This window comes from Dryobates pubescens, chromosome 28 (genome assembly GCF_014839835.1).
Source record: "Dryobates pubescens isolate bDryPub1 chromosome 28, bDryPub1.pri, whole genome shotgun sequence".
Lineage (NCBI taxonomy): Eukaryota > Metazoa > Chordata > Aves > Piciformes > Picidae > Dryobates > Dryobates pubescens.
In genome coordinates, this window is record NC_071639.1 from 7,340,738 (window position 1) to 7,362,850 (window position 22,113).

General features: G+C 43.0%; 1 protein-coding gene across 2 annotated transcripts in view; it reads left to right on the plus strand.

Moving 5' to 3' along the window:
• The window catches only part of MCM9 (minichromosome maintenance 9 homologous recombination repair factor), a 37,937-nt gene extending 23,429 nt beyond the window's left edge, over positions 1–14,508 (plus strand). Inside the window, exons 7-12 of one of the 2 annotated variants that reach the window (XM_009906060.2) lie at positions 2,155–2,329; positions 4,643–4,845; positions 5,867–6,070; positions 7,091–7,173; positions 10,997–11,142; positions 12,853–14,508. In XM_009906060.2, the coding sequence (XP_009904362.2) occupies positions 2,155–2,329; positions 4,643–4,845; positions 5,867–6,070; positions 7,091–7,173; positions 10,997–11,142; positions 12,853–14,407 (2,366 nt within the window). In that variant the 3' untranslated portion in view covers positions 14,408–14,508. The remainder of the gene's footprint in view (positions 1–2,154; positions 2,330–4,642; positions 4,846–5,866; positions 6,071–7,090; positions 7,174–10,996; positions 11,143–12,852) is intronic. The other variant, XM_054174066.1, reaches the window with a different exon arrangement.
• The last annotated feature ends 7,605 nt before the right edge of the window (positions 14,509–22,113 follow it).

A 22,113-nucleotide genomic window follows, 5' to 3' on the forward strand; every position in this document is an offset into this window, starting at 1 on the left:
GGCGGAAACGGACTGCCAACGGCCGCCGCTCGCCGGGCGGGGCTGAGCCGAGCCCAGCCGGGCGGAGCCGGGGCGGGAGCTCTGCTGAGGCACCCTCGGTCGGCTTCGCCCCTTCTCGCTCGCGGGGCTCCGCCATGTGCCCTGGAGGGCCTTTTTGGCCTTTTTTTCTTTTTCTTCCCACCCCACCCCCTCCCCTTTTTTTCATTTTTATTTTCTATGGCCAGACGTGGTGGCGGTGATGCACTGAGCTGGCCCTTCAGGGGCTAGGTGCTGCTGGGGTCCTGGGTGCCAGGGGGTCTGCATGGGGAGATTTGGCTGACAAGAGGCCAACCCTGCCAGAGAGCCATGCCATCCTGTCAGCCCCATGACACTGACCTCTTGGCTGAAAGCAGAGTGCCAAGAGGCAGTGAAACAGGGAGCCCAGCTGGTGCTTGTCACAGGGGAGCTCTCCAAAGAAAGGGTGGTTTGTGGTACCCCATGTGTAGACAGGCTGGCTGCATGGGCCTGAATTCTGCCACAAATCTGCCTCACTGCTGCTAGGGAGGCCACCACAGGGTCACAGAGGGGCATGTGGAGCGATCGGAGCCTCTTTTACATAGCCATGCTGTCACAAAGCAGTCCCATTCCTGTATTAGTAGAGGAGGCCTTAGGTAACATAATAGGCTGTGAAAGAACAACACGTATCCCTGTGCAGCAGCAGGAAGCCCAGGGAGGAGGCCATCTTGTGCAGCTGCAAGAGAGCCATAGAGGAGGCCATCTTGTGGCTGCCACACACAAGGGATGGGGAGGAGTGACAGAGCATCATCGTAGCACCACTTTAGATGCTCAGAGCATGGGAAGCATGAGTTGTGCACCCTCAGAAGAGGAGTTTCGGCATGGAAGTAAGTACATAGCCAGGCTGTATTGATGTCTGCAGGTTGGCCATGAAAGCAGTGATACGATGCACAGCAGGAAGACATGTAGAAGCCATCATCCCACCTACATGGAAAAGCAAAAGCTTTTTCCACTCTGCCAGTGGAAGCAGAGTGCTTCCAGATCTGCAGTGGGCAGGAGCACAACACTGAGGCACAGGGGCCCTTGGCCTACAGCAAATCTCCAAGCCCATTACAAGATTTGGAAAGCAGATGACACTTCTATTTTGTATTTACAGAGGAATGTCGTCATCTGACACTTGCTTGATGTGTTGCTCACTCCATTTTTTAATGGCATTATTCATGTCTGACACAAGGCTAGAGATTTTTTTTTGCTGTTTTCTAATCCTGCTTTATAATTGACTGCCCAAGTTGTTCAGTGCAGAGTGCAGGACAGCAGGGAAGACTCGATGCAGTGGGGAAGTTTCCTCACAACAAGGGGATTCTTGGGCAAGTTTTGCTGTAGTGTTCCAGGAGATTTTAGGGTTGGTTGGAGTTTGTCAGCTACTAGGGTATTCTAAGGTAAACAGTGGAGTGAAAAAGGAGGGGTAAAGATAGAGAAGCTGGGAAATAGGGAGTAGCAGGTTTGAAAGGAGCTGCACATATTTGATAATGAGTGGTCCTTTTCACAGTTATGCCATTTTTGACCTGCCATGCCAGCAGAGTTTTATCATGTGAAGGACTACTTAGAAACATTTTGTAGGATTTTTTCCCCATTTCATCCTTGGCATCTTTGGATTTTCACTTTTCCTTAATGCTTGGTGGAACCCAAATCTCATAAATTTAATAGCCTTAATTTAAAATGAGAATTTGCCTCCAGTTCCTGGGGTCAGGAATTAAAAGACAGCTGAAATAATTTTTCTTTCAAAACTTTGGTTTTTTCCCCCCAGGTCCAAAATGATTGTTTGTTTTAGCAGTTGATCAGAAGAGGTCAGTTCCATAATGTTGCCCTCATTTTCAATTTGATGGGGCAGATTTAGTCTTCCTACCCTAATCTTTTGTTCAATTAACAAGTCTGAAACAAGTCACTGTCGAACATGGGAAGCTTAGCAGAATCTCCTCCACAGGTCCAGGCTAACCTGCTGAACTCTGGTGGGATTTCTTATCACTAACAGTAAAATGTGTGCTGGAGCTAACCTGCTGTTTTACCTTCTGTCCATGGCACAATCCAGTGCACTGGGTCCTTTTCTTTCACACAAATGCATTTTAAGGAAAAGACTGACTAAAGTAATTGATGTTTCAGGTCTGACAGTGACTGCTGTGAAAGACTTTGGGGAGTGGAACTTGGAAGCTGGAGCACTGGTGCTTGCAGATGGAGGCCTTTGTTGCATTGATGAGTTCAACAGTATCAAAGAACATGACAGGACCAGTATCCATGAGGCAATGGAGCAACAAACCATTAGTGTTGCAAAGGCAGGGTAAGTGGTATGTTAACTTCTGTGATAAAACAATGTAAGATGTTTCTCTTCTACTTTAAAGATGCTTGTTAAATATCTGTTTTCTTTGTTTTACTTGTTTTGTTCTCACCAATATTCTTAAACTAGATGAGTCAACGATTCCAAGGACAGTGCAAGCTGTCAGATTACGTACATAACCTCTTCCCTGTTGGGTTTTCAGGCTGCCACTGTAGGCCAGTGCACTTTCCTGAGAAGGTTTGGTGTTCTTTCTCTTGTCCTTTGCTGTGAGCGGTCGTAACAATCCGATGTGAAATGAGGAAGGTTGTAAATTTTTAATTGGAACTCAGCAGGACCTCATTTTTCCAAAATCCAATCATACTGCATGGTAACAAAAGAAGACAATGAGATTTCCAGGCTGCCAAACTTTATATGTTGGGCGTGGCATAAATATAAACTCCTCCTTACTTTAACTCCCTTGCTTCCTTTTTCAAAGTAGTTGTGTGCTCAGATCTGCTATTTTCCATTCCCTGCCACTTCTATCTTTGAGCTCATATCTCATTCTGCCAGTCATATGCAGCTTTTATCCAGGCCCAAACCATTTCCTGAACTCTTCACTGCTCAAAAGTCATCATCCTTTTTAGTTCCTCTTGTCACCTTCAGCCCAGCTTGCTCCTGTGACTGATCATGTCCTTTCTCTAATCAGAGCATCCCCAATGAAGCAGACAGCAGACAAGTAATGTCGCTCTTGCCTGGCAGATTAGTAGCTTTTACCAGAAATGCAGCTGGAATAAACCTGGTCCTACCTACATAGTAAGATAGTGACATATTTTAACCAGGTTCCTTGTTGCAGTTGGCTGACTTTTGTAGATCCCAGAAGACAGTTTGCTAACTTGCACATATAACCTCAGTTACTTACTTTTAAGGACTACATATAATGAGGATTTTTTGAGTGGTGACTTAGCACAGATAGGTTAAGCACTTTGATAATTTATGGTCTTACTTTGATGCATGTCAGGTAAGGGGTTTTCCATTGGGTATAAGATAATAGAAGATCCGTGGTCCTTCCTGGATTGTAGTTTAGGCTGGATATTAGGAAGAACTTCTTCATAGAGAGAGTGATTGCCCATTGGAATGTGCTGCCCAGGGAGGTGGTGGAGTCGCCATCACTGGAGGTGTTTAGGAGGAGACTTGATGGGGTGCTTGGTGCCATGGTTTAGTTGATTAGATAGTGTTGGATGATAGGTTGGACTCAATGATTTTGAAGGTCTCTTCCAACCTGGTCTGGTCTATTCTAGTCTAGTCTAGTCTAGTCTCGTCTAGTCTATTTTATCCTCATATATCTAAGTTAAAATTACATTTCCAAAAGGCTTTGCTGCTAGAATTAAGTTGATAAGTCATGGATATGATCTCTAATTTTAAAAGATGAGCTCTGGAAAACATCTCACCTAGTTTATTAAGAGATTTCAAAGCTTTAATCATCATACAGCTGCTTGAAAAAAATAATAATTCAATTCAATTCTATTCTATTCCATTCTATTCTATTCTATTCTATTCTATTCTATTCTATTCTATTCTATTCTATTCTATTCTATTCTATTCTACACTATTCTATTCCTCTCAGTTGGGGAACTTTGGACATGAGGCAGCAGTTACTCTGCAGCTGACTAGAAATAGCTGAGTGACAAACCAAAGTTAGAGCATTGCTGCTGCTGCTGTCGTAACCAAAAAGACTCGATTTGGGTGCCATAATAATAATGATAACAAAAAACAAACCCTAAACCCCACATTTCTCCACATCTAAAATCCCATGCCAGGACAGCATGGTTAAGAGAGGAAAATGGCTGTTTCCCTGGAAAAACACTTGATATGGCTGCCATCGTTGGCTGGTTGGCTTCATGTTCCTAACGTGTTTACACATAGGAATAAAACATCTATTTACTTACATTATATTTTGCTTTCTTAAAATGTGAAGTTAGCTAAAATGTTACTTTTGATCATAAGGTCTTCCTATACTGTATAAATCAGCAAAGGAATATGTATTTCTGGCAAGTTATGTTGGTTTTCACCATTTAAGGAACCCAGCTATATACAGAGATGACTCATGGCAATATCATTTAGTTCCTCCTGGTATCCTGATCGCTGTCTCTCTGTCTAGTTGCTGTTCTCAGATGGAAAAATGTTATATGTATAAATACAATAATTAAATGTATTCTTTACCTCTCAAAGTAAGGTGTGCTCTTTATAACATAAAAAAATGGGTAGTTTTTAACACTTTGGAATCACTTCTTGTACCCAATTTAATTAAATCATAATTTTCATTATACTTCTCTCTAGATTGGTGTGCAAGCTTAATACAAGGACAACTATCCTGGCAGCAACAAACCCAAAAGGCCATTATGACCCTAATGAGTCTGTCTCTGTCAACATAGCCCTTGGCAGCCCGCTGTTGAGCAGATTTGACCTGGTCATAGTATTGCTAGATACAAAGAATGAGGAGTGGGACCGCATCATTTCATCCTTCATCTTGCAAAATAAAGGTAAGAGTAGTTGTTTTGTTTTTAATTATGAGGGGTTTCTTGCTTGGCTTTGTTTGGTTTGGGATTCATTTGGGGTTGTTTTGTTGTGTGGGAGGTGGTTTTGGTTTGTGGGGTGTTTTGGTCACCTTTCAGTTTAGTTTGTTGTTCTGGAGTCTCTCACATTAATCGGTGTTCACATTTTTGCTATGCTAGTTGCCTGTGGAATGGTTGTTTTTTCAAGCAGGAATAAGATAGAGATTACTAATTAATTGAGGTGAGCTGAGAACACTACACTTTTACCCTGTGATCATTTACAAGAGCTTTTGGCCCAGACTGCTCAGTGAATGGATAGTTTCAATCTTGTGCCTTTACATTGCTTAATATGCAGATCCTACACACCGTGCAATTGTACACGCTCTTAAGGGGAAACTTAATTCAGACAGAACAATTCTGAGCTGCATTGCTGCAGGACTCAAAAAATGAACAATAGTGTTCCCTACATGGAGCTCTGTGCTGTGAAATTAGGGATGGCAATGTGATTTTAACCATCCCCTTTCCATCCACTTCAGGAGCATGGCTTTGGTTCTCATTAGGGAGGGAAGTTCACCAGCTAGCTTCCTTTCCTTCCCAAAATGTTTCCCTGGGGAAAAAAATAACAACCAAGCTCAGAATACAGCAGGTATAAATTCAGGTATAAATTCAGCTGGAGGAGGACCATGTACTCATGTAGCACTTACATTTTGAGGACTGCTGGAGCACTTGGTACTGACTGTACCATCTGGTGGGCAGCAAGGCTGACAGCAGTTCTGTTAACATTACTGGAGGCTTTACAGTGGATTTTGATAGGGGTGGGACTGGGTGGTGTGTAAAATTCTACGCTGGAATTTGACCAAGTCCTCGAGGACTAGTGTACTGACAATCCAGTATGCCTGAAGAATGCAGTAATGTGCCTTTTGTAGTCAGCTGTAGTTCACAGGGACTGTTAGGAGAAAAGCTTGATGTCTGTTGCTAGAGAATTACTGACTAGGCAGCTGTAACGCAGGGTGCCCAAGGAGATCAGAAAAGCTGTGGAGCATGGACAAGATGAAAACCTACTTCTGCCTTATCAAACGTATCCAGCCAAAACTGTCTGATGAGAGCAACCTGGTCCTCGTTCGCTACTATCAGATGCAGCGTCAGAGCGACTGCAGAAACGCTGCCCGCACCACCATTCGCCTCTTGGAGAGCTTGATTCGCCTGGCAGAAGGTAAGGCTCTGCACGTTTATTTTTAGGCTAACAATTAACTTTTATAAAGTGAATAAATCAGTAAGTATAATTATAGCCAGTAAGCAGAGCAGCAGCTTTTCCTTCGAGACAGGTGATTCTTCTATTGCCTTTCTGAGCTTGGGGTTTTGAAATGTGGGAAAGGGCGTTATGTTTAGCTGATCAAAATCAATTCTAATGTTGCCATTTTCACACACATAATAAAAATGAAAACCACTGAAAGAAATCACATTCCAGAGAAAAATCTCAGTCTTGGGATTCCCCAGGAGTGTCCAATGTACAGAAGATTTCCAGAGGAGGTCTACAGGAAAGCTGAGGAGAGACTGTTTACAAGGGCTTGTAGCACTAGAACAAGGGGCAATGGTCTGAAACTAGAGCAGGGTAGCTTTGCACACTGGTAAGAAGTTCTTCACTCTGAGGGTGAGAGAACACTAGAGCAGCATGCCCAGGGAGGTGGTGGAGGCTCCATCTCTGGAGACATGCAAGGTCATACTTGATGGGGCTCTGAGCAACCTGATCTAGTTGGGGATGTCCCTGCTTACTGCAGAGGGAATGGACTAGAAGAGCTTTCAAGGGCCCTGCCAGCCCACTGCGTACTATGATTTACTTTACTTCACTTGATCCTGCTCAGCCTGAGGAAAGGTGTTCAGTGTTTGCTTCTATCCTGAAATTAATATAACATAAAAAAATAACACATTATTGTTTTCTTAACTATCAGTAATCAAGCCTATATTTTAACTCTAACATTTTGAACATGCTTATTAGAGCTGCTGCTGTAATTGTAATTGGGAAGTCACATTGCCTTCTATAATAGTCAAATTAAGCCTTCCAGCTCCTGTGGACACTAAACCCAAAAGGTTATATTCATGTTTAAGTTAGATACATACACAAGTGTTTGAAGAACTGAAGAATTTTGAAGACCTATTCTGCCCCTTTTAGTACAAAAAATAGCTTTTTTTGGCTTTAGTAACTTTGCTTTCCATGCCCATTTATTTCTGATAGCTCACGCCCGGTTGATGTTTAGGGATACTGTGACTCTGGAAGATGCTGTAACTGTGGTATCAGTGATGGAATCTTCTATGCAGGTGAGGTTTCTTGCAGACATTGCCATTGCTTCAATGTCACATTTAAGGAATTCAATTTAACATGCATATATATGCCAGCTCCATTTTTCCCTTTGGAGAGGGTTTTGTAGGCTCATGGTAAGTAGGTCTTCAGAGACTTCAACAAGTCATTTTTAGTTCATCTTGATTATTAAAATCCTTGAACAGAGATTATAATGAAAAGTCTGGATTAGTGATACAGGCCTGGTACCTTTTTTCATAGAATCATAGAATCAGTCAGGGTTGGAAAAGACCACAAGGATCATCTAGTTCCAACTCCCCTGCCATGGGCAGGGACACCCCACACTAGATCAGGCTGGCCAGAGCCTCATTCAGCCTGGTCTTAAACACCTCCAGGGATGGGGCCTCAACCACCTCCCTGGACAACCCATTCCAGGGCTTCACCACTCTCACGGTGAAGAATTTCTTCCTCATGTCCAGCCTGAATCTCCCCACCTCCAGCTTCATTCCATTCCCCCTAGTCCTATCACTACCTGATATTCTGAGAAGTCCCTCCCCAGCCTTCTTGTAGGCCCCCTTCAGATACTGGAAGGCCACAATCAGGTCACCTTGGAGCCTTCTTTTCTCCAGACTGAACAGCCCCAACTCTGTCCTCATAGGAGAGGTGCTGCAGCCCTCTGATCATCCTTGTGTAGACTTTGCAGTCCAAATAAAATTTAGGTGTACTATAGACTTTTGGCATTCTACATTTTAAAGATCTTTTGAGCTAGAAATTGTGCTTATGTCACTGTGTTTAATAGCCTCTGATGGATTTTTCTGCCATTATATTACCCTGTCACTTGTTAACTAGATAGGAGAAAACCAAACTTCCTTTTTTTGAGCAAGTTTCAAACGGTTGAAAAGACCTACACTTTATTTTGCCATTAGATCATTTTAAAGTAGGTTGGCAGTGCTACTGAAGCTCAGAACTTTTAGAAGACTAAATTTACTCTGAGAAACCTTACAAGTCCAAAACTGTTGCACTGAAAATTGTACATTGCACTTATCCTGTGGATATGTAAGAAGGCATTGAAAAAATGTGTAAGACTAGATTCCACATAGATATGTGGAAAATAATACATGCAGTACTACTTCAGCAAGAATATTTTTAAGAGAAATAAGTCTTCATGCTTTGGGAGTAGAAAAAAAATTACCATAAGCAGATTATCCAAAGTTTTATGCATGGGGGATTTTTAGCACATCTGAAATATTTGGATTTGGCTCTGTCAGAAATGGTGTACTCCACTGCACAGATGACTGGTCTGATCCAAAAGGGCATTTCCTTTTTTCCTGTATAGGTTGATATGACTATATGCAGATTAAAACAATTTTCCATAGCACCCATTAGTTCAATGGACCTTAAAGGCCTTTGCAGGAGTAGATATGCTCATTTTTCAGAGATAAAGCCCTTCAGGATAGATGCACAGTCACAAATGGCAGGTAGGCTCTTGTGGTCTCCCTTGATCTTTTCAGTGAGGGTTGAGAGACTAATTGCAATTTGTGCCATGGATAATCTACTGCACAATGTTGCAAATGGAATTTGTGTCAAAAATGCTACAGGGCCTGACCTTATGGAGTAGCAAAAGATGATTTCACTGCTGCAATTCATCTTGCACTGCTTTGAAGAGCTCAGCTTCTCAATGACAGCACTGCACGCGAGTTAAAGCAGGAAGCTGCACTATTACATGCAGTTGAAACAGCAGAAGATACCTCATAAGTGTTCATTAACTGTCGTTAAACCTGTAATTAACTAGATGGGAATTTGATGGGACAGAGGTTTCAAAGCAACATGGGTTCAGATACAAGAAATCTGAACTCCTTTTGCCTGTTTTTTTCATCCCAGATCAAAATGTGGAATGTGTATATATAATAAGAATGAATGTGTATTGTCATCTGTGCATCTTTCTACCCTCTCAGCACAAATAAATGTCAAAGAATTGGTTTAACTGTGAATCACTTCTTCATAATTATACAGCCCAGCCCTCCAGGGCTGTGGTTTGTGTAACAAGCATTTATCTAATAAAAGTCAGTGAGAAAGGTGCCTAAATTATAACTGCAGGAGACTACCCAGGAGTAGTTGGTGTGCTCATTGTATTTGCTCCGCTCCTCACTTCTCATGAGCAAGTAGGAAAGTGTGTGCATTTTTGTTTGGAATCTGCAAATGTGAGGGCTGTTACTTGAAGCCAAATTTTACTTTCCTCCTGGAAAATAAAAAGTGATCACTAACCCAAGTTTCTTGCTGGAGGAAGTGATTTGTTTGTTTTGATCAGAAAAAAAAAAATAGAAATAACATGCAAAAGTTTATGTTCAGAAGTTGATTCCTTCCTTAGGAAAAGCCCAACCTTTCTGTAGAGATAGGCAGTGTTTCCTGCCTAATTAGCAGCCTGTGGAATGAGGCTGTAGGTGGGACATTACCAGTGTCACTCTTGAAGGACTCGCTGCCACCTTTCAGCTCAGCAAACTCTGTCTTCAGCACGCTTTGCAACTCCAACAGTCGTATTCTTGCCACTCCAAAATCAAAATTCAATGCTCAGATGTTTCTTTTTAGCAGGCTTGGGAAGGAGGACTATCAGAATTTCAGCATCAACCTATTCATTGGGGACTTTTGTTTGCTCATCCCTTAACTGACCTGTAGTTTTATCTTTCCTTCGTGAGTGCGTTATGATTCCCCTGGCTTCATCTTTTCTTTGCCTCCTTCCCTCTTTGTTAAAACTGTCTCCCTCTTTGTCTTGGTAAGGTTTTTGTCCTTGTTTTATGTCCTTGTTTTATTCCCTTTCCAATCCCTCTTTTTTTACTCCAGTAAATTTTGTCTTCTCATCCTTAGGCTCTTTTACACTGTTCCTTCCTGCTAGCTATCCCTGTAATATTTTGTATTTTCTCTCTGTTTTAGAACCTCAGCCATCAGGTCCACAGCATGTGGATTTGTCATATGGCTATTTTCCTCTACTCCAAATGGTATCTCAGAGTCTCAGAGGGGCAGATATTTCCCAGATGTAAGCACCAGCACAGGGATGACACTTCACAAATACTTTAAATTCAGTCCCATCCCACTTATTTTTTCCAAGAAGAAATTAACTACAGAGCTTTTCTAGATTATTTGTGGTGGAACAAAATCACTTTGTGCAGATGTTCTGTTCCAAATTAAAACTACTTCATTTTCACAAGGCACAGCAAAATTGTCCCAGATTAAAACCATTTACTCACTGCAATTATTATTAAGGAGCTATTCATAAATATTTTTCCCTCTGTTGAGAAGCCATAATATCCAGGGCTTTCTATTTAAATAGTTAGCCAAAAGTTAGGAAAACTTTTAGGAGCCAGAACTTCTTCAGTTATAAAAGTTGCTCTCATGGGCAGAATTGTTACAAGGTATTTGGAACATTTTATTGATTCATAGAATGGTTTTGTATTGGAAGTGACCCTAAAGATCATCTCGTTCCAGCCCCCATGCCATGGGCAGGGGCTAGACCAAGTTGCTCAAGGCCTTCTTTAGTCCTGATTTAAGTTTTCAGTCATGATATTTTCAAGCCTTAGGTGGACTTGCCTTTTCTTTTGCATAAATAAAACCAAACCAGCATGAGTAAAGTGCAGGCTTGATCATGGAATTGCTGTATGTGTAGGAGAGACATCGCCTGTGTGAGCAGAGCTGATGGGGTGCTTCGTGGGAATCAGTAAATACTTGCTACCTCAAGCTTTGAAGTGTCTCAGGGTGAATTTTTTGTCTGAAATGGTCTCTGCTGTTTAGATGTGGTGCTGAATAACAAAGACAGCTCCCTGCTTTGTTTTTATCTCCTTGGTGCCATAGGGGGGTGCGCTGCTCGGAGGCATCAACGCCTTACACACCTCATTTCCAGATAACCCCATGGCGCAGTACCGAACGCAGTGTGAACTCATACTGGAGCGACTGGAGCTACAAGATCTTCTGCACAAGGAGCTACAAAGGCTGGACAGGTTATAACATGCACAGTACCAAAATAATTCAGCAGTGAAGAAGGCTTGTTTTGGTTGAATATCTGAAGAGAGTCTAAAAATAGAGTGTGACGTTGGGAAGGGACTTGTTCTTTAGAGGAGAGGGATGAGCAGGGAGGTTGTTTTAAAGTAGGACTCTGAGATCATCACAAGAACATTTCTCCCCGTGGGTTATGGAACTTACAAAGAATTGAGGAACATTTTAATCAATTCCCAACTCATAAGTCTATGCTCAGATAAGTTTCAGCAGAGCTTCTTAGGGTCCAAACACCAGATTCTGTAGCTGAGTAAATTGTTTTATACAACCTTTTGTGATTTGCTTGGTGAAATACAGCAGATCCACTTCATATTTTTTTAAGCTTTCTTTTGTGTTGGGCTTGTCAGGATCCTTCCCTTTCTCTTACTGGAAAACATGAGCCTGTGTCAAAGTTCTGTTCTTTTGGGTGATTTTTTTAACATGCTGGAATTTAAACCAGCAGTGTGTTTATAATGTAGGATGGGATGGGATATCAAATACAGAGACAGGATCTGGTCTGTGTTTGACCTTCCTGGTAAGAGCTTGTGTTATCTGCTCCAAAGGGCTCCTAATGAGGAGGATTTTCCATTGCCATTGGGTTGTCCATTCCATTATTCCTCCATCCTAATGCTCACAAAGGGTTTCCCAAATTAATCTGATTTCTTCTTTCCCCCCTTAAGCAGTTTAGAGAATACTAAATGAGTGTCCTCTTTAAAATAACCTACTTGCCCCATGCATTCCCACTAAACTACAAAGCATCTAAGTCTTTCAGTACTTCTTGACAAGTCTGATAACTTTTTCTACCTTCCATCAGAATTTTAGGAATAAGCATATTAGCAAAGAATTATGACAACTATTCTTAAACATGTGTGTCAATATAGTGTTTTCTTTCTCATATAGCAGAGGAGCTGTTTCTAATGCATAGGAATCATTTCACCTGCACTAATGCAGTTATGTTTGGGATGGAATGTGGCTGCCCTTCACTCATGGTTAGCAGAATGTAAAATGTTATCTGCTGTGGAAATCATGTGCTCAGGTACAGCAGGCAGAATTATCAGCTGTCCTGAGCTTGAAGGAAACCCTCATTTAGGCACCTATGATGTTTAGGAGGGCCCTGAGGATATTACTAGCCACAGACAGTGATAATTAAGTTTTATAGTGATCTGAGTTGCTTTCACTTTAATCATGTGGAGTTTTTGACATGTTGAATCCACAGTGATTGTGAAAGAAAATTATCAGCAGCCACTGTTCCAAGTAATGACTAGATTTTCCGTTCTGATAACTGCTTTGAGGCTTTGCCCTGCTTAGGATAAAATCTGAAGAGGTTCCTGTTCTAGAAGATGTATACAGCACATGTAATCCCTGAGGGACTCTAGCTGGAAGTAGTGCAGAGCTGTTTGGGTTTTGTTTGGTTTCCCAAGGAAATGAATTTTAGGTGGTTGCTTTCTCTGTCCATCTTCTACTGGGGACACTAAATTCTGCCACTTACTGTAGAAAGGGCTGAAAAATCACAGGCTACACCACCAGCTTTTGGAGTTGTACATGAAACTGAATAATGCACTTTTGTGACCTACATTAGTTGTAGCTTTTCACCATTCATACATATTAAGCATCACTAATGCAAGAAAGAAAGGAAAAAAAATGGCTATTGCCTAATTATTTTTCTCATTCCCTAGATTACAGAAGGGAAATTCATGCCAAATGCAGCCTGGAGAGACAAGTGTCAGTACTACCACAAGATGCTTGTATGAGGATACATTTGGGCAGTCAAAGCAAACATCTCTGCTGGAACTGTCAAATCAACAACAGAATAATTCCAGGGCACAGCCTTCTTTGCCTGAAGGCAGCTGTGGAGGGAACACACAACCAGAACCCTTGAGCAACCCAACATGTGGTAATGACAAACATACAAAGCACTTGATTAAAGAGACCAAGAGAGGTGATGATGGTGGCCTGGCATGGTTTGACAGCCTGGAGGAGAGCAACACTGACGCTGAGGAAACTTTTCAGAACAGCTCCCCAGTGCCCAAGATACCTCCAAAAAACATGGCTCCAAAAGCTCTGAGTAAAGCATCCTGTGCTGCAGAAAGAAATGTTTCAGTACCAAGGAAAGGAAATGAAGTGGCAGAGTCACCAGCAACCAAGAATCTCTGTGCTCCTTTGGAGCAGGACAAAGCTTCCAAGATATGCAGGAAAAGGACTAAAGAGCACAACTCTTCTTCAGAAGCAAACACTCAGGATCCAGCATCACCAAGTGCTAGTCTGCAGGGTTTGGTCGTTACACAGCGGGTTTCTAGGAGCTGTCAGAGGCTGCACACAGAGAAATCACGGGGATTCTTCACAAGTACACAGGACCCTGAGGCTGCTGTATCGCCTGCATCTGACCTGCCAGATCTTTCAAGTGATGCAGATTCTCTGCTAGGGGTGGAAGAGAGCAGTGTGTCTGTAGCAGCAAAACCTGCAGCAGTTTCCATGAGAAAAAGAAGTAAAGACCAAGTAGTAAAGGAAACAAAGGTAGTTAGTTCCCACGATCCAGAAGTCCTTGACAGTGAAAGTCCTCCGGCAGCTAAACTAGCTAAATTTTCTTTCAGACCAAGGGAAAAACTTGATGTTTCTTCAGAGAAGAAAAATGAGGAATTTTCTCTTTTTCAGACTGAAACCACTTCTAAGCCTGGAGAGCAGCTCCAGGGAGAGCAGCTGCCAGAAGAATGCTGTCCCCCTGAGAAATGCAAGGTGACATTGACTCGCTTAGGAAAAAATAGTTTGGAAAAACAACCAATGGATAAGAAAGGGAGAGAAAAGCAACAGAGTGAGGCCTTGGGCAAGGAGATGAGAGCAAGTACAACAGTACACTCTGTTGACAGTTCTGGTGCTGTGTCATCTCTGCCCACTGAACAGAAAAATGAGGGAGAGGAGAAGCTTGGTGGTCCAAGGCCAGGGAAGGTGTGCTCCAGCACATTAGCCACACTGTCAACATTCTCCTTTGCACCACGTCCTGAGACAAAACCGGCAACCTCACCTGCCGTCAGGATAGACACTAACAAGGGAAGCCGTAGCCCAGTGCTGAGGGTGCATGTGAGCAATCCTAGCAGAAGGAAGAGTTTTGCCTTGGGAAATGCTAGTAAAGCCAGTGTGGTCACACAGAAATCTCTCTTCTCCATAGCAGAGCTGGATGATGCTGCATTAGATTTTGACTGGGATGAAGAGGTTAGGAAAAATCCAAGCACGTAACATGGATTTCCTCCAAATATGCTTGACATGCTGTTTCTGAATCTCCACCCTTCTCTCTGTTGCATTTAAAACCAATCAGCCAAGACCTCTGCTGGAACTTACTTTCTATGAGGACCATATACTTTACATAAGCTAAGGCCTACACAGACTGCAGGCCAGATGTGGCTTTTATGTTTTCTAAACTCTTCCCAAGAGTTTACTAGTGTCAGCTGACTGTTTTGATTGACCAGATGTGCCCTGCAGACTTGTATAGTTCTGTTCATATATCCAGAGTAGAGTGAATCTTGCAGAAGAACAGGCTTCATGGTCCTCCTTTATTTCATGTCATGGTTAGCACCGTGTGTGGTTCAGGTTGTCCTTCCAAGTGCCTCTGCTGCTTTAGAAAGATGATGATGCTAAAGCTGTGTCATCCTATTTTGTTCACTTCCTTGTGCTCAGCCTAGTTAGGAGAGAGGTGTTTATCATCATGCTGTGGGAAGTGTATCTGTATTATCAGTATCATGTCAATTTTGCTACATCTCTGATTACCATGCTCCTTGTCACGCTGCTGATGTTGAAGACATGAATCAAGAGCTTTTTGTTTCTGTTTTTTATTTCAGTTTTAAATACACTGGTTCAGGTGTCTGTGTGTGTATTCTGGGTCATTTACCAACACCAAACTCTAATACACACAGTTCTCCACTGCAGAGAGAACAAGTGTCAGGTGAGTGAAGGGGAGCTCTCAGTAGCCAGGGTAACTTTAATGGTTACCCAGGGGAGGTGGTGGAATCAGTGTCCCTGCAGGTGTTCAAGAAACATGTGGATATGGCACTTTGGGACATAGTTTAATGACCATGGTGGTGTTGGGTCGATGCTTGGACTTAATGATCTTAGAGCTCTTTTCAAACCAAAATAATTCTATGATTCTAATGCAGGCATTAAGCCCTAGCATATAAACTACACATCAAACCTATTAGTGTGGTGGGGAGTTACCCTGATGGAGCTTGGTTCTGACTCAAATCATATTTTCTTGTTGAGTATTTTAATTGTGATTAGAGTTCTGCTGCATCTGATATGCAGTTGTAGCATGCTGCATCCTATGTCATTCATTTGTCTAATGGGAAAGTAATCTACTAATGCATTGCATGTTTACAGAGACAGGTAAGCCTTGAGTTTCTGTCAGTGACTTGCCTGCTGTGTTTCATCTGTATTTGAATTCTCCACAGATTATTCTTGTTATTACCTGCGAGGTAAACAGAGAACAGAGTTGCTGCTTACAGCACAGTAAATCCTCTGAGAGGCTTGCTAGCACAAAGATCTGATTCTTGATTTGCTTGATTTCAGAAGTAGCTCTCTTGAAACCAGAAGAGCTAAAATACTGCAAAATTTCAGAGAATGAGGGCATGTGAGGCCCAGATACTTTGGTGTGATACAGTGAGATCTTGAGAACAGTAATTATGGCAGTTGGCTCACTGTACACAGTTTGGGCAAGTGACAGAAACATTATTGCCCAGACAGTGTGGTGGTTCCTCCACTGGAAACATGACATCAGTCAGAAGTAGAATTTATCACCCTCCCTCCCAGAGCACAGAGACACCCCTTCCTCTTCCTTCTCACAAAGACCTATGATCTGCACTCATGATCCTACTGCCTGTGAAGAGCACAAGTTTCCTACAGCAGGCTGTGTCTACACTAAAACCAGAGAAGGGTCAAGAATCCTGGAACTGTTAGCTTTTATGATGCTCCTCCTCCTTGAATTTTCACAGGCCAGCTAAAGACATAATTTTTAATCAGCACAGGAGTTGCATCATCCCTTTGCATTCTGGTCTCATTTTCAACCAAAAATCCTCCCTGCTAGGTGTTTGGTTTGGTGGCTTTGCTAGGTGGCCAGTGCCAAGCCAGAACACACTGGATCCCATAGTCAACCCAAGTGGAAGTAAGGAAGGCACGGGAACGTTCAATTCAGCTTGCAGCAAGGCCCGTCTTTTCTATATTAGCAGGGCAAAAAAGCACTGCTGTCCTTTCAGACTGGCTGTAAAGAGGTCCTGGTGACCCAAGTCTGTTGAGTAAGGAACCAAAGAATAAATCTGGAAGAACAGATACTGCTGAGGCCATAGAACAGAGTCAGAGAAATGTTTTGGTTGGAAAAAACCTTTAAGATCATTGAGTCCAACCATCACACTACATTAGATCTTTTCTTCTCTTTTGCCAGACCGGATGAAACACTCCTGTTGTGGTATTGCTTCTTACTCATAGCAGGAATTCAGAGCATCCAAGATAAATGAGAAGCACCCAGTGAGAAGAAAATTATACCTGCTGCTGATTTACTCTCTCCTTCCCCATTGCCATTGCTATGGAACCCATTTATCTGTGTCTTGGCAGGGAACATTGCTGACATCTTTCCCTTTTCAAATCATCTTCCCCCACTAACAGCCGCATGTCTTCATGTGTTCTGAGCACTGCAATAGCCCAGTGATGGGAGTGTCTAATCCATTGTGGCAGTGACAATCTGCTGGGTTAACCTACAGATGAATTTCCTCTGTGAGTACTTTGTGTAGTCGATGGGCAGATGAGTCACTTCCTGCACACCTGTCTTCCTGGCCAGGCAGGGACCCATTAGCTGCTTGGTGTTCTAGTGCTTGCTTCTCTGAGCTTATGGTCTGGGAATATGATAACTTGTCCAGTGTGTCTCCTCAGGCTGACGCTGTACAAGGAGATATCAAACCAATTGTTACTGTTGAGTACAGAGGTATTTCATTAAGCTGTGGTTTGAGTCTAGTCCATTAAATAATGTATACGTGGCTGAACCAAAGCTTGGGAGTCACTGATTCTAGCAGCATGTTGGTCTGTGAGCAGCAGTGAAATGCTGGTGTTAGACATTCACTGGCCAGACTCCATTGCCTTGGCTGAAAGCAGATCACATCATGCCAATAATCGGTTCCAGTCCTTCAGGATCACCTGGAATGCTTTGCAGAGACAGCAGGATATGTGGGTGTTTGTTACCTGTCAGGATCTTACAGCACTTAGGAATACCAAGCTGTGGTTCATGACCTTCTTACAGTCCAGGCTTGCTGGAGACCATTGGCAATGCTTTATCAGGCAGGGACTGCAACTGCTGCCCCCGGTTCCTTACTCTCCCCCTCCTCACCTCCTTCCCTTCCTCCCAGACACTTGTTGCTGTCTATCTCTGGACTCAGGACTGTTGTCACTGCCTGGTCCTGCAATGCCACTGCAGCTCTCCTCAATGCTCCCCTGGGAAGTATTGGCCATCTTATTTAAGGCACTCCTGGGGCAGATACCTAGTTCTTCAGCTTGTAAACCAACCTATGCTATAGGGATCACTTGCTGTGTAAACATCTTGCAAAACCAGCCTTCAGTTCTTCCCAGCTTTATAGAGATTGTAGACAGGAGGTGGAAAAAAAAAAGTGGCAGAAGACAAACTGAAAAAGGGTCTATGAGCTGCTCTGCTAACATCTTCTTGTACTCTCACTCCAGTTAGATGCTTCTTTTCCTTCTCAACAGCTAGTAAAATAGCAGGAAAAAAAACCCTCCATGGCTGAGTTTGCTTGTTGCTGGTGGTATTCTCAGGACATGTTATTCCTGAGTGCCATGATTCCTGGCAGGCAGATTAGCATGTTCAGTATCATAAAGTGATGCACCCCCAGACTGCAAACCCAAGTGAACTAAAGCCAAAGGCAAGGCAAAGTCAACACAGACTGAACTGAAAGGTCTAATTAGGGGATTCAATGAATAGGATAGGATAGGATGGGATAGGATAGGATAGAATAGAATAGAATAGAATAGAATAGACCAGGTTGGAAGAGACCTTTGACATAACTGAGTCCAACCTATCATCCAACACCATCTAGTCAACTAAACCATGGCACCAAGCACCCCATCCAGTCTCTTCCTAAACACCTCCAGGGATGGTGACTCCACCACCTCCCTGGGCAGCACATTACAATGGTCAATCACTCTCTCTATGAAGAATTTCTTCCTAACATCCAGCCTAAACCTCCCCTGGTGCAGCTTGAGACTGTGTCCTCTTGTTCTGGTGCTGGTTGCCTGGGAGAAGAGACCAGCCCCCCTGTGAGCAGAGCTCCCAAGTGAGGACATATCACATCACATTCTAGAGGGAATGTGTTTATTGACGGGAAGATGAGATAAACAGAGTATCAAGTGCTCTGTATTTCATATGATGAGGCAATAGCTTCATTAATAATGAATGCTAATTATGTCATCTCCCTTAGGTATCTGGTGTACCTTTACTTATCAATACTTTCTTTCCTGGCAGGCAGAAGAATGTTAATAGTTCCAAGGAATAAGGTTGTCCTTTACTGAGTAAAGAGCACAGCTGTTTTGGAAAACACTGGAAATGTGTTTCATATCAAGTTTGATTACTCTCAACAAATCTATGTTAATTGCAATTGCACACATAGTAATTACATGCACAAGTGTCTAGCTGTGTATATGCAATAGTACGTGCATAACACATTCATATTGTGTAACAATGCAACAATTATTGTACAAATAAGCTCTATTATTGCAGTGCAGCTTAGCAAGAGATCTGCTTTGGATCAGTGGCTTTTCAATCAGTACCATTTCCTAACCTGAACTCAGTCACTGGGAGGTAGTTACAGGAAGATTATGTAAATAGGCAAGGAAAGAAGTGCATGTGTCATCCAGGTCCCCAGCAGAAAAGTTCACACAAGCAAAACCTACATGACTATGATCACTCACGAGGTGTTTGGCATCTGAGTAGGAGATAATGCTGTCCCAAATCACCCTGCTGCTACTGCCAACATTGCTCTAACTCCATACTCCCCAGCATCTGAAAGCAGGGGTGAAGAACGGTAGGAGCTGCAGCTTCTCAGGTGTAGTCATCTTCCACATTCAGCAGCACCCTTATGTTCTTCATCTTCGCTCTCAAATGCTGGGTGAGTGCACCACATATATCCAGAAATGTTGACTTGCTTTTGTCCAGATATGTTTTCCTTCTCCCTTCAAGGCACCAACTTGTCACAGAAGAGGAGTATCACATCTGTACCTTCAGCAGAGAGACTGGTCAGTGGTTTGAGCAGCTGCACCTGCAGTTCTGCTTCTAGCCCATCCCCAAGGTCAGGAAGTGATGATATAGTTCAAGGAAGCATGCAGCTTCGCTCCCACTCCACAAAGACTCAGGCCAAAGTAAATTGTAAATCTACCATAAGCTGTCAGGAAGACTGAAAACTTTAAAGTTACTAATGAGTCATTCGAGTTCCTGCAAGAATCAAAAGGAATATTTCTGGTAAATTCGTAGATTCATAGAAGAGTTTAGGTTAAAAGGGACTTTAAAGATCATCCAGTTCCAATTTCCCTGCCATGGGCAGGGATAGCTTCCACTAGATCTGCCCTTGAACACCTCCAGAGAGGGGGCATCCATGACCTCCCTGGGCAACTTGTTCCAGTGTCTCACTACTCTCACTATAAAGAATTTCTTCCTAATATCCAGCCTAAATCTGCATTTCCTCAAGCTTAAATCCATTCCAATTCAGTGAGAGATTTTCTAGTGACCTTCAGATGACTGAGCTCACTAGCACCTATTTATGGGTCCATTATCCAGTTATCAACATGCAGAATTAATAAGCCTTCTCATCTTTTGAAACAAACCTTTTGTTCAAGCAAACTGGGACGAAAAACATACTGCTCTCTTGGTGAACACAGAGAAAATATAAGTGCTGTGGTTTAGGATTTTTCCCCCTGTATTAGTAATTGAAAATGTAAATTAAATTGTTCAGAAGTTGAAAGTTAAAGTTCCACCTCTGAGCACCTCTAAGTGGTGTCACTGAAACGATACAATCTAATGTCATCATTAGATTTGGAATGTTCTTGTTCTGTTAAGTGCTATCTTGATTTAATCAGCTATTCCTGTAATTACATTGTGGCTTTCCCATTAGTATTTTATCAGCCTCGTTGAGGGCTGCAAACCTCCAGTATTAACATTTTTTATAGGCTGCAATTTGATGTGCAGACTTCAGGTAGGTTGGAATTTATTGCAGCTTAACTGCAAAGAGCAGTGAGTTAGCTACAAGAACACAGGCAGAAAAGTTCTACAATCTATTTTCAGACCCCCTTAATCTACTCAGAAGATGAGAATTTACCTTTTAAAGTTAAAGCTATCAGATATTAATTACAACCCCCAAAAAAGAGGTTGAAGTAGAAAATTGATTTTCGCAGGGGAGGTTGTTGCATGCAGAGCAAAAGCATGCCCTAGAAAGGGGTACTGAACACAGTACTCAAGCTGTGGCCTCACCAGGGCTGAGGACAGGGGCAAGATCACTTCCCTGTTCACAGGCTCACAGAATTGTCAGGGTTAGAAGGGACCTTGAAGATCATTCAGTTCCAACCCCTCTGCCATGCTCCTGCTAGACACAGTTTTTGATACAGAACAGGATGCTGTTGGCCTTCCTGGTGAAGTAGCCACCTCACATGAGTGCACACCAACGAGGAATTAATGGAGGGACAGAGCAGATGCTTGCATTAAACACTTATGTACAGACGCTACTCATTTGCAAGTCCTGAAGCTAGAGTTAGAAGAAGAAAACTTTTGTTTCCATGTGAGAGGAATGTCAGGGTCTTCTCCAATGCAATATCAACTGGCACAACACATACCCCGATAAGATATGTAGTCACTTCTTCCTTTTCTTAATACAAAACAGGGAATTGTTTAACCGCTAATGAGCAGCAGGCGAGAAGGCAAAGCAGCCGTGGGTGCAAGTTGCTGTGGAGCCAGCAGAGGGCGCTCCGAAATCTGAATTCTCTTCAGCAGCCCCAAAGGGCCCTGGGAGCGACCGGCGGAAAATGCCCAGCGCTCGCTGAACGGCGGCTGCCCGCGCTGCCTCTTCGCTGCTCCCGGGAATCCTAACAGCAAGCTGCTGTCTCCGTTCTCTCGGCAGCAGTGCCTGACATGCTTAAAATGTCATTTAAAAGATCGTTGTAGTCCCACTGTTTGTTGGTCTTCCACTTTCCCCACGGTGTGCCGAACGCGTAACAACCCAACGCAAGCACTGCTGTGTCTCTCGCCTGAATCCACTGCGCTCACCGGAGAGCCAGGATGAAGAGCCAGTCTGCGACACTAAATGTTTTTTCCCAAGCTAAGACTTATGATGTCTCAACAGAGTGCCCTGGCTCAAGTCACAACCTGTTTTCTTATCTTTAGAATTGCTTCCAACGTGGTGGGTGCCAGAACACTGAAGGGATGCGGTGCACAGCTGTGGTGGAGTGCTTGCTTCATGGTCAGGCCAGCAAACCTGGGATGCCTCAGCAGTCTACCCTGGCATGGACTCATACATGGTGTTCAGGAGGAGACTTGACAGGGTGCTTGGTTGCATGGTTGAGTTGATTAGATGGTGTTGGATGATAAGTTGGACAAGATGATCTTGAAGGTCTCTTCCAACCTGGTCTATCCTATCCTATCCTATCCTATCCTATCCTATCCTATCCTATCCTATCCTATCCTATCCTATCCTATCCTATCCTATCCTATCCTATCCTATCCTATCCTATCCTATCCTATCCTATCCTATCCTATCCTCCTAGACCCTTTTGGCATTCTACCTTCCTCAGCTCTGGGTAAGAAACTGTCCTGGCCAGTGAGAAATGGAAGTGGTCTCACTGTCAAAACCTCAGACTGAAAATCAGCTGTGGAATGAGCTGCTCAGGTGTTCTCCAAAGCTATCTGCTTGATG